This window comes from Cercospora beticola, chromosome 5 (genome assembly GCF_033473495.1).
Source record: "Cercospora beticola chromosome 5, complete sequence".
Taxonomy (NCBI): Eukaryota; Fungi; Ascomycota; class Dothideomycetes; order Mycosphaerellales; family Mycosphaerellaceae; genus Cercospora; species Cercospora beticola.
In genome coordinates, this window is record NC_088939.1 from 3,720,412 (window position 1) to 3,733,736 (window position 13,325).

Consider the following 13,325-nt stretch of genomic DNA (forward strand, 5'->3'; position numbering starts at 1 on the left):
ACTGATCGTGAACTATGCCTAAGCTCGCTGACGGCTATGTTTTGGTGCTGCCGCATATGGACCGCTGTCGGATGTCCACAAGGAAACGTATTCAAGAGGACAGCTGAGCTCCCAAGGTTGGTCGCCGGGGCGTGTTTAATCAGGTATGCCTCCGCCCTTGGCTCTTCGTAGGTGGATAGTTGAGCTTTTTGATTCAGTCACATGTCTCTTGAGTTGCGGCAGCATTGCCAATGCATATTTTCAAAATTGGCCGATGCGCAATAGTGGTCTACAACGGCACAGCATGCCCATCACCTCTCGGATCACTTCCGGCGCTCCAAACTCCCTGCTCCTCCACAGGATCCAGAGACCACCGAATGATCTGTCCTCTTCCAAACAAACCTCGATCGTGCCCATAGACCACTTCGACCTTGTGTCCCAGCTTCTTCAATCCTTCCACAGTCTCTGCCGGAATTCCTTCTTCCAGGTACACCGTCCGATCCATCACGTCACCAGCATCCGGCATTCCAGCTCCAATGCATATCCGCGGCGCATCGAGGGCGGCTTGTGGTGTGTATCCGAACACGAGCTGGTTGAGCAAGACCTGGACATGTCCTTGCGGCTGCATGAAGCCGCCCATGACCCCGTACACGCTGTGTAAGCTCTGATCTGCGACATTCGTCACTAGAGCCGGGATGATTGTGTGGTACGGTCTCTTGTTTGGCTCTAGAATGTTTGGATGGTTCTCCGGTTGCAAAGCAAAGTTCGCGGCGCGATTCTGAAGCGTGAAGCCACAGCCCTTTGGGATGATGCATGTACCGAATCCGCCGTAATTGCTGTTAATGAAGGAGATGCCGTTCCCTTCGCTGTCTGTGACGCAGAAATAGACAGTGTCGGAGTGATTATGCGCAGGCGATCCATGGTCGAGGACGTCGCTGGCTTTCTCTGGACTGAACAGCTTCGCCCTCTCGGCGAGGTACTCTGGACTGATCAGCTGTTTCGTAGGCACCTTTGAAACCTTTGGGTCTGCTATCCACCAGTTGCCATCGGCGAAAGCAATCCGCAGTGCCTCAACCACGGCGTGCACGTAAGCCGTTGAGTTGTGGTCCTTCTTCGTGAATTTGGGGATCTTGTCCGATTTCTCCAACTGCTCAATGATGCCCAATGCCATGAGCGCTACAATACCCTGGCCGTTCGGAGGGTGTTCCCATAACTCGACCCCTTCGCTGCTCTTATCATGCATGTGCTGACCATGCGACTTGGCCACGTCCTGCACCTTGAACTTGAGACTGATTGCTTCCGTATCTTCGGAGCCGAGTTCTGCATGGTTCTTCAAGTCCTCCAAAGTCAAGTGTCCACCAAGATCCTGTACCACTTTGACGAGCTCTTCTGCGATGCGTCCCTGGTAGAATCCAGCCTTCTTTTCTCTACCAACAGTTCGGAAAGTCTCAGCTAGCGTTGGGTTTTTCATGATCTCCCCGGGCAATGGTGGCCGGCACCCATCTTGCGCACTTGGGTCCTTCTTCAACATTTCCCGGAAGTTGGGAGAGGCCTTCCGGATCCGCTCGTTGGATTGTTCCCACTGCAGCAGGTCAGAGACTACATTCTGTAGCTTTCAAAGCTCGACAGACTTACCCAGGATGCCATGAGTTCGCTAACAGGAAAGCCCTCCTCACCTAACTTGGCTGCTGGCTCCAGAATCTCTTCCAGACTGACCTTGCCGCTTCCGAACCTCTCGTATGTATCAACCCACCCAGCAGCAGCACCCGGTACGCTAACAGCATGCACGCTGGTCATGGGTATCTTTCCCGACTGTCCATCCTTGAGGCCTAAGCTCTTCCTCACATTGGCCAGTGTCTGGTCTTTTCCTGATCTCCCCGAGCCATTGAGCGAGTGCACTTTCTTCGTCTTTGCATTGTAGAATAGGCAGAACATATCCCCTCCAATGCCTGTGCTTCCTGGCTCAGTCATGTTGAGCCCTGCAGCGACTGCTACTGCAGCATCGGCGCAGTTCCCGCCTTTCTGAAGAATCTCGATACCACATTTTGCTGCCAATGGCTGTGTGCAAGCTACTATGCCTTTTGTGCTGTGGACTACTGATCGACGAGAAGGGAAGCTTGCGAAGTCTGGATCCGTGGCCGGGTAGACGCTTGAGGTTTGAAGAGGCATGTTTCTGGATGTCAGCGTACTGAAGAGAGGATGGTCTTGAGTGGAAGATGAGGGGCAAGTATGAGGATCGGAGAGGACGAGAGGACGTCTTGGTCTACCAACACTTGATGTAGCTACAGGCCGTAGGCGAGATAGGCCGACGAGCGATCGGGTACTGCGGATAGCTTCATGGGCAGTTAAAAACATAGGCAAAGCTAGTATTACGTAGTTGCATCGTCGCCAGTGCTGTCAATGGTTTCGTGACGGCTCGCGAGACTTGTGCCCCTCATTGTCATTTGCCGGTGTTGGCGGTCGGGAGAATGTTGTGCCGCGCGATGTTGGCGATTCGCGTCGCGTCGTGTTCATCGAAGTGCTCCATCAACAGAACACGATGAACAAGAGTCGAGGCTGATCGCACTGGATGACCAGGGACAGAGGTAGGTACACCTTTACGGGACGTGCTGACACCAGACACCATTCTTAATCTGAGGCACTTCTCCCACGCCGCTCGCTTAGACCGCCCACTATCAACATGCTCCTTCTGTTGCACCCCGAAGGCATTGACGACTCCCTTCCGGTTTCAGGCCAGGGCCAGACGCCAGTTGTCACGAACAGAGTCGCGCTTGGCCACCGCCTGCCTGTAACAGCACCGCGGAAGGCGGGAAAATCATGCGCGATGTTATCGCCAGTTCGTGCTAGCGGCTATTCCGCGGAATAAGCCTTATTTGATGTCGTTCCGGTTTATGCGGCTACGGAACTAGCCTTAAATAGAATAGGCCTTATTCTATAGAATAGGCCTTATTTCGTATTAGAAAGAATATAAAAAAAAAGAGAGTATAAACTAGATAGAAGATAAGTAATTTAATTAATTAGATTAATATAATTTAAGCTAATTTAATAGTATATACTTAGTTAGATAGTACTTTATCGATACTAGATAATAATAATTTAGTTTATTTTAATTTTAGAGTTTAGTATACCGATTTTTATTATAGATAATACTAGAAGTTAAACGAGAAGCTTTACTTTTATATTTTAGTTTTATAACTAACTAGCTATAGAGCTAGAATATTATTAGAAGTAATACTTTAAAATAAGTATATATACTTCTATTAAGTATATAGATTTCTTAGTAATACTATATATATAGAATATATAATAAGTAATATTAAATTATATTCTCGAAGATACTCGTCGGATAGATATAATATAGTAGAAGTAGAGATAATAAGTAGGAACTAACTAAGTTAATTATATTAGTTAGTTATAAGTTATATTTTACTTCTAAGATAAGTATTAGCTAAGTTATATAACCTAGTATTATATAACTTATATTATCTAATTCTAATCTCTAAAGTATCTCTTAGAATATCTAACTAGACTATACTTTCTAATACTTCTACTTAGGCTAAATAGTCTTCTACTTACCTTCTTATATTCCTTATATATAGCTACGCGAATTAGATTAAAACGACTAAAAATTCTATCGATAGAGTTTCTAACTAAAAACTCTAATAGTAGAGTTTCTAGTTACTTTCTTCTATTTATATATCTAATTTCTCTATATAGAACTAATCTTTTACCTTTCCTTATATAAGTTAGAGTTATTTTATAAACTCCTAGAACTATAGTCTATTCTTTAGTTTAGTTAGGCTATTAGTAACTATCTCTTTTATTAGAATATATTTAACTATAATCTTCCTCTACTACTAGAGATATCTAATATAGTTATATATAATATTATTAAATATAGAGGTCTAACCTATCTAGGTATAGCAGAATAAAGTAAAGTAAAACCCTCTATAGTAAGTAGTTAGAGAGACTTAGATTACTATCTACTATAAGTCTATAAAGAAATACTCTCTACTAAGAATTCCTAAAGTCTAAGGTACTACTTACCTAAAGCCTAACTATTAGATAGAGAGATATAGTATCTATAGAATCTTAAATCGTAATACTCCCTCTAATAGCCTATCTCTTAATAGCTAGTTACCTTTTCTTAGTCTTATCCTCTATTATAGCAAAGGCTCTTACCTTACCTATATCTTTAAAAGCTAAGACTATACTTCTTATAGGTTCTAGATACTAATAGCTTAATAGCAAGTGTCCCTTCCCTTAATATAGAGTATACTACCTAGCTTTAAATAACTCTAAGTTATCTGTCCTCTTTCTCTCTTATTATTATCTCTATATAGCTCTTATAGTATAAGCTAAAGGCTCTAATCCTCTCTCTAGTTTAGGTTACCTAGATATCTCTACTTCTTTCTTTTCTAGAATAGAAAGGATATTATTAGGTAATAAGTATAGTTAGGTATCTATAGTATCTCTAATAGATAACTAAGATTTAGATAGGCTACTAAGCAGAACTTAGATTCTATTCTTAGGTTTAACTGCCTCTACTATTACTAGCTAGGCCTCCCTTATCTTCTTTCTAAGTAATAGTAAGCTTAACTACGCTTATAATATACTCTATAAACTTGTTATTTAAAAGGTAAAGTACTACTATACTAGTTTCCTTCCTAATACTTTATTATCCTTATACTTCTTCTTTAGCTCTTACTAGATAGCCTTTGCTATCTTTTTCTCTAATACTACCTCTTTATTCTCTTTACTAATATAAAGCTAAATCTAGTAGATTACTTTATAGTTTGCCTTATTAGTTATTAGGATAGATATTAAGGTCTTAATAGTTAAGTATAGGTCTTCTCTCTTAAGGAATATAGCTATCTTTCTAAACTATTATTCTAAGTTCTCCTTAGAGAGTACTAGATATAGTCTCTTTACTAAAGTACTATTTATCTTATCTTATTCCTATCTTATCTTCTAAAGAGTTAACTTTAGGTATATATATTACTAAGTTCTTCTAACTATAGCTAAGAAATAAATTTGTTTTATATAGTAAACTAGAGCCTATATATCTTAGTATTTAGTTCTTAGTATATATATAGATAGAAATTCTCTTATACTAGATAGACTATCTAGTAGAGGATTAACTATACTAAGACTCCTCTCTTTTAGCTAGAGCTTATAGAACTCTATCTTCTAGGTAGCTCTAGAGTAGGCATTATACTCTAGGCCTTATATATAGTATATATATTAATAGCTAAAGGAGTATACCTCTCTAGTACCCTCTAGTATAGGAACCTCCTAGTACTACTATATTTATAATAAAGGTAGGTTTATAACTCCTCTTAATCTTAGGTATATTAGTTTATCTAACTAGGCCTCTAGGGCCTAATTATCTAATTCTCCTTTAGATTCTAGAGATAGTAAGAGGTTTAGTTAGTCTCTAAAGTATTATTAGCTAATAGTAGGTCTCTCTAGAACCTACCTTATAACTATCCTCTCTAAATATAACCTACCTAGTATAAACTAATCCTCTAGCCTTATAAGATCTTTCTTTAAATAGGTAGTAAGTTCTATCTATATAGCTATCTTTAGGAGACTCCTTCTCTCTCTAATAGTCTAACTACTCTTCTAACTTTATCCTTTTCTACTTTCTAGTAGTAGGGAAATACTAGACTAACTCCTAGTATTATTAGACTATAACTTTTATTTACTAAGTATCTAGCCTAGATACCTTATAGAGTTTATTCTCTATCTTTATATAGCTATATAGTATATCCTTCTACTTAGGACTAATATATATTAGATATCCTATCTACCTATATATACTATTCTTTCTACTATCTAGTTTATACCTATAAGACTACTCCTTTTACTTCTAACTCTTTTATAGCTTTAGATTCTACTATTACCTTTAAGTCTCTTACTAGAGTACCTTAACTCCTACTAGAAGTACTTACTATTATATCCTCTAGCTCCTAGCTTTCCGGCTACGATATAAACCTAGGCTTATAACCTATTAAATATAGGGGTCTAACCTATCTAGGTATAGCGGAATAAAGCAAAGTAAAACTCTCTATAGTAAGTAGTTAGAGAGGCTTAGGTTGCTATCTACTATAAGCCTATAAAGAAATACTCTCTACTAAGAATTCCTAAAGCCTAAGGCACTACTTACCTAAAGCCTAACTATTAGATAGAGAGATATAGTATCTATAGAATCTTAAATCGTAATAAATATTAATATATTTAGATCTCTTATAGGTATATATATTCTTAGAAAAAACATAAATAGTAAAGATAAAGCAACTACTAGTAATAGCTAGCAAACTAAAGAGATAGATAGGAGAGCCTCTAGTAATAGTAGCGGAGAGATAGGCAGTTAACTAAGGCCTCCGCCGGCGACGCTAAAGGTTACTCCGAAGGGCGTAACGCGCTCTATAAATCTAGTAACTACTATACTAATATACTAGATATAAATAGATCTAATAGATAGACTTAATAGAGCTAGATAGGTTCTCGAGACCGAAACCTTCTTACTTAAGAACTCTATCCTCTCTACCTTCTACGACGTATATAAAGTCGCGTCTCTACTCCTCCTCCGCTCTACTTAGAGCGACCGAATCGACTAGCTTACTAAAGAGGTAAGCAAACTCGCCGCTATAATACGTATAGTAACTCTAAAGACTACTTCTCTAGTAACTATCGAAAGAGAATAGGATATATACTATATACCTATAGTTAGCTATATAACTACGATCCGAGTACTAGAAGAAAAGAAACGTAAAGCTCTAAAGGAGAGGTCCTATATAGATATTCTTAAGAGTATTAAAACTATAAGTAGTAACGTAGTCGAGGTCTAGAAAACCCGCGATAGAGTAAGAGTATTTATAGCTAGCGAGGCTAGCTTAAAGGAACTAGAAAAAGACGAAAAGTAGATAACGGTTTATCTTAGAAAGTCGGTAAGAATAGAGAAGAGTAGCTTCTAGCTACTAGTATACGACGTACCGATAACTAGTATATAAATAAACGCGAACGATACGATCGTATAGTTTATCTAAAGTAATAGGATACTATACTCTAGCTTAGTTATCGAACGGGCCTTCTTTCTAAAAAGTCTAGTTTATAGGATAGATAGAAAGACGACGAGTATAGTTATCGAAGTAAATAATATCGAAACGGCTAGGGAAATCTACCTACGAGGTATTACCTATAAGAGGTACTTCTAGATAGTCGAACTATACTCCTCGAAGTATAGACCTATATAATATAGGAAATATATATAATAGAGCTATATCGAGAAGTACTATAAGATAGAAATAGAGTATAGGAAGTATATAGAGAAATACGAGATAAGTATATATATAGCTAGTAGTAATAAGTATACTAACTATAGAGAGAAATACGTAGTATAGTAGGCAGAATACTAGATAAGATAGATATAGAAGGAGAAGGTATAGAGAGCCTATACTATACTATATAATATCCTTAACCGAATAACGATAAAGACAAGCCTAATAATAGGAAGTATAGCTCTACTACTACCTCTACTACTACTACTAGTACCTATATATAATACGGAAGATAAGCGCCTAAGAGTAGAGTCTCTAATAGATATAATACCGGCTAGGCGAGAGCTAGGGAGGCCGAGGAACGTAGATATTATACGAATAGTAAGGGACTATAGCTAGAGTAAGATTACGAGCTTTATAGGAGGCGAAGACTATACTTTCGACGTATATATTCCTCTCTCTAGCGCGCCTAAAACCTTACGATATATAATACTAACTAGGAACCTAATAGATAATAATATAGTAGACGATAATAAATAGTATACCTACTCTTACTATCCTATAGTATAATATAAACTATAGTAGAAATAAAGTAATAATCCTCTTCCTATAGGTACTCGATCCGAAGAGATACTATATAGTCGCTATAATCTAAAAAAATATAAACGCGCTCTAGTAGGCGACGACGATAACGGCGGGAGGCCTCGAGGCCTCCTAATACGCGATAATACCCTCCGACCGATACTACGACGCTATAAGTAGAAGAAAGAGCCTAGGAGAAGGAGGTTACGACTCTAACTTCTAGGCGGCCTAAATCTGCCTATAACTACCTCTCTCTAGCTAATAAGGCTAGAAAATAACTACTAATACTAATACTCTAAAACTTATAATCTAAAAGAACCTAAAAATACTTATAGAATAGATCTAGAGTTACCTCGATATCTAGATAACTTTTTCTCTCTCTCTAACTCTTCTTCTTCTCTAATAGGCCTAATAGGCCTTCCTCTACCTTACTCTCTACTAGGAAGAGTCCTAGACTCTTTAAGCTATCTAGAAAACCCTCTAGAGCTACCTAATACCTACTACTACTACCTCTAAAATATAGGCCTAGATAGCCTAATTTAGATATATAATACTAAAGCTCTAGCCTTAGGTATCTATAACTATCTTAGTAAGGATAGAAAACTAAGAAGAAAGGGAGATAGTAAAGAAGATAAGCTATAAAGAGCTTAGAAGGAAACTAGGAGTATAGTAGTTTAAAGCTATATAAAAGCTCCTAAGTAGAGACCTTAAAGTTATCCTCTATAAAGAAGGAGAGAAAAGTAGGCTAGAAAAGGACTAATCCTAGCTTAAGGCTATATACCTAGAGACCTAGGTAGAGATACTAAGTACCTAGGTAATTATATATAGTATTAAGATATCCTAGAAGCTAGAAGATATAAATAGCTAGGTCTAGCTCGACTAAGATAACCTTACCTAGTTCCTAGAAGAGCTTAAAATTAGGAAGGCCTTTTAGCTTAAGAACTAGAGAGTAAGGGAAGAGACTAACTTCTTATTAGTAGTAATAGTAGTATAGGATAGATAGACTATAAGGGAAATATATAGGAGAGGTATTATAATTAGGTTAATATAGTATATAGTCGAACTATACTATCTATAGTAGAGAATTATATAATACCTTAAGTATAATAGCTTTAGGTATATTACTACCTACTATAAGGCTATAGAATAAATATATAGAAACTATATAGAGAAGTATAGGATAGATAGCTATAAGGAGAAGAAAATTAAATACTATAACTATAAGAGAGACTATAAGGTATACTCTCTTAAATATAGCTATAAAGTAGCTATAAAGGCTAAAGTAAGAGTATTCTTAGAGTAGTTTAAAAAGTAATAGAAGATAGCCTTAGGCCTAATATAAGGAGATAGCGCTATAGAACCTCTAATCCTTAAGAGGAAAGCTCTACTAGCTAAGCCTCTATAGAGAGATATTAGATATAAAGGTAGGCCTCTATAACGGCGTAGCTATATAAGCTACCTACCTAAAAGGAAACGATTCGCGTTTCGCTATAGAAAACCGAATCTTAGGCGAATATATAGCTAGACTCTTATAACTATCTCCCTTCTCTAATAGGCTCGTCCCGAGCCGTACTAAAGTACTAGGAATCGCCGAAGTAAAAGAGCTCTTAACGTAACCTACTACGATAAGAGTGCGATATAGGCGCTCGTCGTACTCTACGACGACTTCCGAAATATTTTCGGGTATCGGCCTAAGCCGGAACGCGACGAACTGTCGTAACGCGACGTACCGTCGTAATCTACTATATCGTGTCTCCGTAGGCGATATATAGCTATAACGCGACGAACTATCGCAACGCGATATACTATCGCAATCTGCTATATCGTATCCCCGTAGGCGATACGTAGCTATAATACGCCTAGAAGAAGGCGACTCCGCGAAATCGTATCGTATTATAGCGTCCGAACCGTAGCTCGAACGCGGGACCTTCGGGTTACTAGGCCGAAAGTAGGAAACGCGAATCGAATTATAATAGCGTAGCTATATAAGCTATCTGCCTAAAAGGAAACGATTCGCGTTTCGCTATAGGAAACCGAATCTTAGGCGAATATATAGCTAGACTCTTATAGCCTCTAGGTACTATAGTAATAGTAATAGCTAGTAGGAGATAAGCAAGCAAGCTCTACTTCCCTTCTATATAGGAGAATAAGGATACCTAAGAGGTTATAAGTACCTCTTAGAAAGATATAGATATTAACCTAATTAAGCTCCTCTTCTAAGAATCCTAAGAATCCTATAAGTAGCTAAACTCTAATAATCTACTAATATAATATTAATAGGTTAAATACTACTTAAACTCTACTACTAGATAGCTAAGCTATAGAGGAGGCTATAGTAATAGTACTATAAGAACTATAGCTTAATACTATAAATAGTAGAACTAAGGCTAAGAAAGAATACTCTATAATTCTTCTACTCTAGTAGAACCTAAGAGTAGTAATACTTATATTAGATAAAGTTAGAACTAATAGCTAGAAACTACTCTTCTATAATATAGGTAACTTAGTAACTATCTAAGTCTAGATACTTATAGGAACTATCTCTATCTATAACTACTATAACCTCTTAGAGCTAATAAGCTATAGATAAGAAGGAACTATTCCTATACTCTAAGAAGTACTATTATAAACTCTAGAGGACATAAAAGTAAGCTATATAGTAGTAGGAGACTTTAACCTCTACTACCTAAAATAGAGAGGAAATATAACCTAAACCTAATATACTATAGTAGATAAGCTTATTAAAACAATTATAGAAGTCTAACTATAGCTAGCTCTAGAGCTAGAGATAATTATATAGGAAAGATATATAGCTAGCTACTAAATACTAGACCTAGTCTTTATTAGCCTCTCTCTCTAAAACCTAATCTAAGAATATAAAGCTCTTCTAGAAGAGATATATAGCTCCGACTATATCCCTCTTAGAATAACCTTCTATATTAACTTCTAGGAGCTAAGAGGAAGAAGCTAGAGAAAGTAGTAGAAAGCTATTAACTAGGATAGAATCTATAACCTCCTAGCCTAAAATACTAACTAACTTAACTAACTCCTACTTAATACGAAGGAATACCTAGATATACTAGCCTATAGAATATAATCCTCTATCTAGAGGATTATAGAGGAGATAGTTCTAATAGCTAGACTATTAAGCTATATAAAGATAGTATAGACCTAGGAATATAAGAAGGCTATAAAGCTAGTAAAGAGGAGAAGAAAAGAATAGAGGAACTCTAAGATAGAATAGAGCTATAAGCTATACCTAGAGGTATTATATATAAGAAGTAAGGTTATAAGGAGAGAGTAGAACCTAGCTTAGAGAAGACTAATAAAAGAAGTTATAGAGGACTCTAAGAAAATCTAGAAAATAGCTAAATAGGCTAGAGAGGGAGCTAACTAAGAGTATTAACTACTATACTTCCTAAGCCTAGAAGATATAGAGTATAATAGAGATACTAATAAGAGGAAAGCTATAATCCTAGTAAGACACTTCTTTCTAGACCTAAGAGAGGTAGACTTAAGTAATATCTAATATACCTAACTACTACTCTAATTCTAGATAGAGGTTAAGGTTTAACTAAAGAAAGTAGAAGAAGTCCTTAGGAAACTACCTAGTAATAAAGCTCTAGGACCTAACTAAATACTAAACTTCTTACTTAAAGAGTATAGGGAATAACTTTCCCTAATTCTAGCTAAACTCTTTACTATATACCTAAGGATAGTATACTACTCTAAAGCCTTTAAGTACTCTATAATAGTAGTACTTAGGAAACTATAGAAGCTAGACTACTTAAAGCTAGGAGTATATAGACCTATTACTCTACTTAATATAATAGTAAAGGTCCTAGAAGCTATAGTTACTAAAAGGATATCTAAGAAGACTAAAGAAAGGAAGCTCCTCCTAGAAGAATAAATAGGTACTAGGCCTAGTAGGTCTACTACCTTAGTACTAGACCTTATTACTAAGTAAGTAAAAACTATCTAGGAAACTAAGCTAGAGGCTATAGTATCTATACTCTACTTTAATATCTTAGAGGTATTTAATAAGGTCTCCTACTAGAGGCTACTTTATAATATTAGAATAAAAGACTTCCTAGACTATACTATTAGCTTTATCTAATTATTCCTCTAAGATAGGACTACCTACCTAAGGCTTAGAGATTTTATAGACTAACTAAGGCCCTAAAATATAGGAATTCCCTAAGGCTCTACTCTATCTCTAATCCTCTTCCTCTTCTTTACCTCTACTCTACTTCTAATACTATATAAAGGGACTACTTTAGTAATAGGGTTTATAGATAACTCTAATATCCTTATATATAGTATATTAATAGAGGATAACTATAGGTAACTTAAGAAAGCCTACTAGAAATATAAAGAATAGGTAAGGAGATATAGAGTAGAATTTGCTCTATAGAAATACTAGCTAATCTACTTTACTAGAAGTAGGAAGTATAACCTTAAAGCTATAGTCTAAATCTAGAGATTTAATAGAGAACTACTACTATTACTTAGACTCCTAGGAGTATAGGTAGATACTAAACTTAAATAGAGCCTATATATTAAATAAGTAGTAGAAAAGAGAGCCTACTAAATATAATTACTTTAGAGACTATATAAGTCTATATAGGGAGTATCCTTCTAAAAAGTAAGGCATCTCTATATAGTAGTAGTAAGACTAGCTATTACCTTTAGCTACTAAGTCTAGTCTAACCTAGAGAGTATATAAAGCTACTATAGGACCCTTACTAAACCTATTAAGAAGATCTAGAGGGAGGCTCTAAGGAATATTATAGGAGTATATAAATTAGTTATAACTACTATCCTAGAGAAAGAAGCAAATATCGCTCCTCTCTATTTATATACCTAGGACCTAGCTAGGCAAATATCTAAAAAGTAAGATACCTAACCTATATACTAGTATATTAAAGATAGGTATAGAGAGATTAAAAGGTAAGTATAAGTAGGAAAGAGAACTAGGCAACCTATACTACTAATCTAAACTAGATAGGAGGAAATCCTCTAGATAGTATAAAGCTAAGAAATAATAATATAGATATACCTAGGCTATAAGGTATAGTAGGCTAAATACTAGTAGGACAGAAAGTAGGAAAGGAATAAGAAAGAGAGAAAAGTAAGAGTAGGAGAGGAATAACTACTAGTATAGAAAACTACTACTTCCTCTACTATTAGACTAACTCTATATAAAGGACTTACTAGACTAGAGAGTATAATAGTTATACTCTTAAGGATAGAGTATATTAGAATAAGGCAATACCTTACTAAAAGGAGAGTCCTAGGATTTATACTAGACTACGACTATAGGTAGAGATATAAGATACTAAAATATATATATATATTCTATCTAAAACGGAACGAGAGAAGATACCTACTATTTTAGGTAGAGGGATCTATAAACTAGAAGGATCTAGCTAATATAAAGAGAGAGTTATATATAATAGTAAAGTAGCTTATCTAAGAAGA

General features: G+C 36.4%; 1 protein-coding gene across 1 annotated transcript; it reads right to left on the reverse strand.

Moving 5' to 3' along the window:
* Nucleotides 1-268: 268 nt before the first annotated feature.
* RHO25_008633 (uncharacterized protein) lies at nucleotides 269-2,148 on the reverse strand (the record flags this gene model as incomplete). Its single annotated transcript, XM_023604446.2, has 2 exons — nucleotides 269-1,561; nucleotides 1,615-2,148. The coding sequence occupies 2 exons, from the start codon at nucleotides 2,146-2,148 to the stop codon at nucleotides 269-271; spliced, it is 1,827 nt and encodes a 608-aa protein (XP_023460576.2).
* Nucleotides 2,149-13,325: the final 11,177 nt, after the last annotated feature.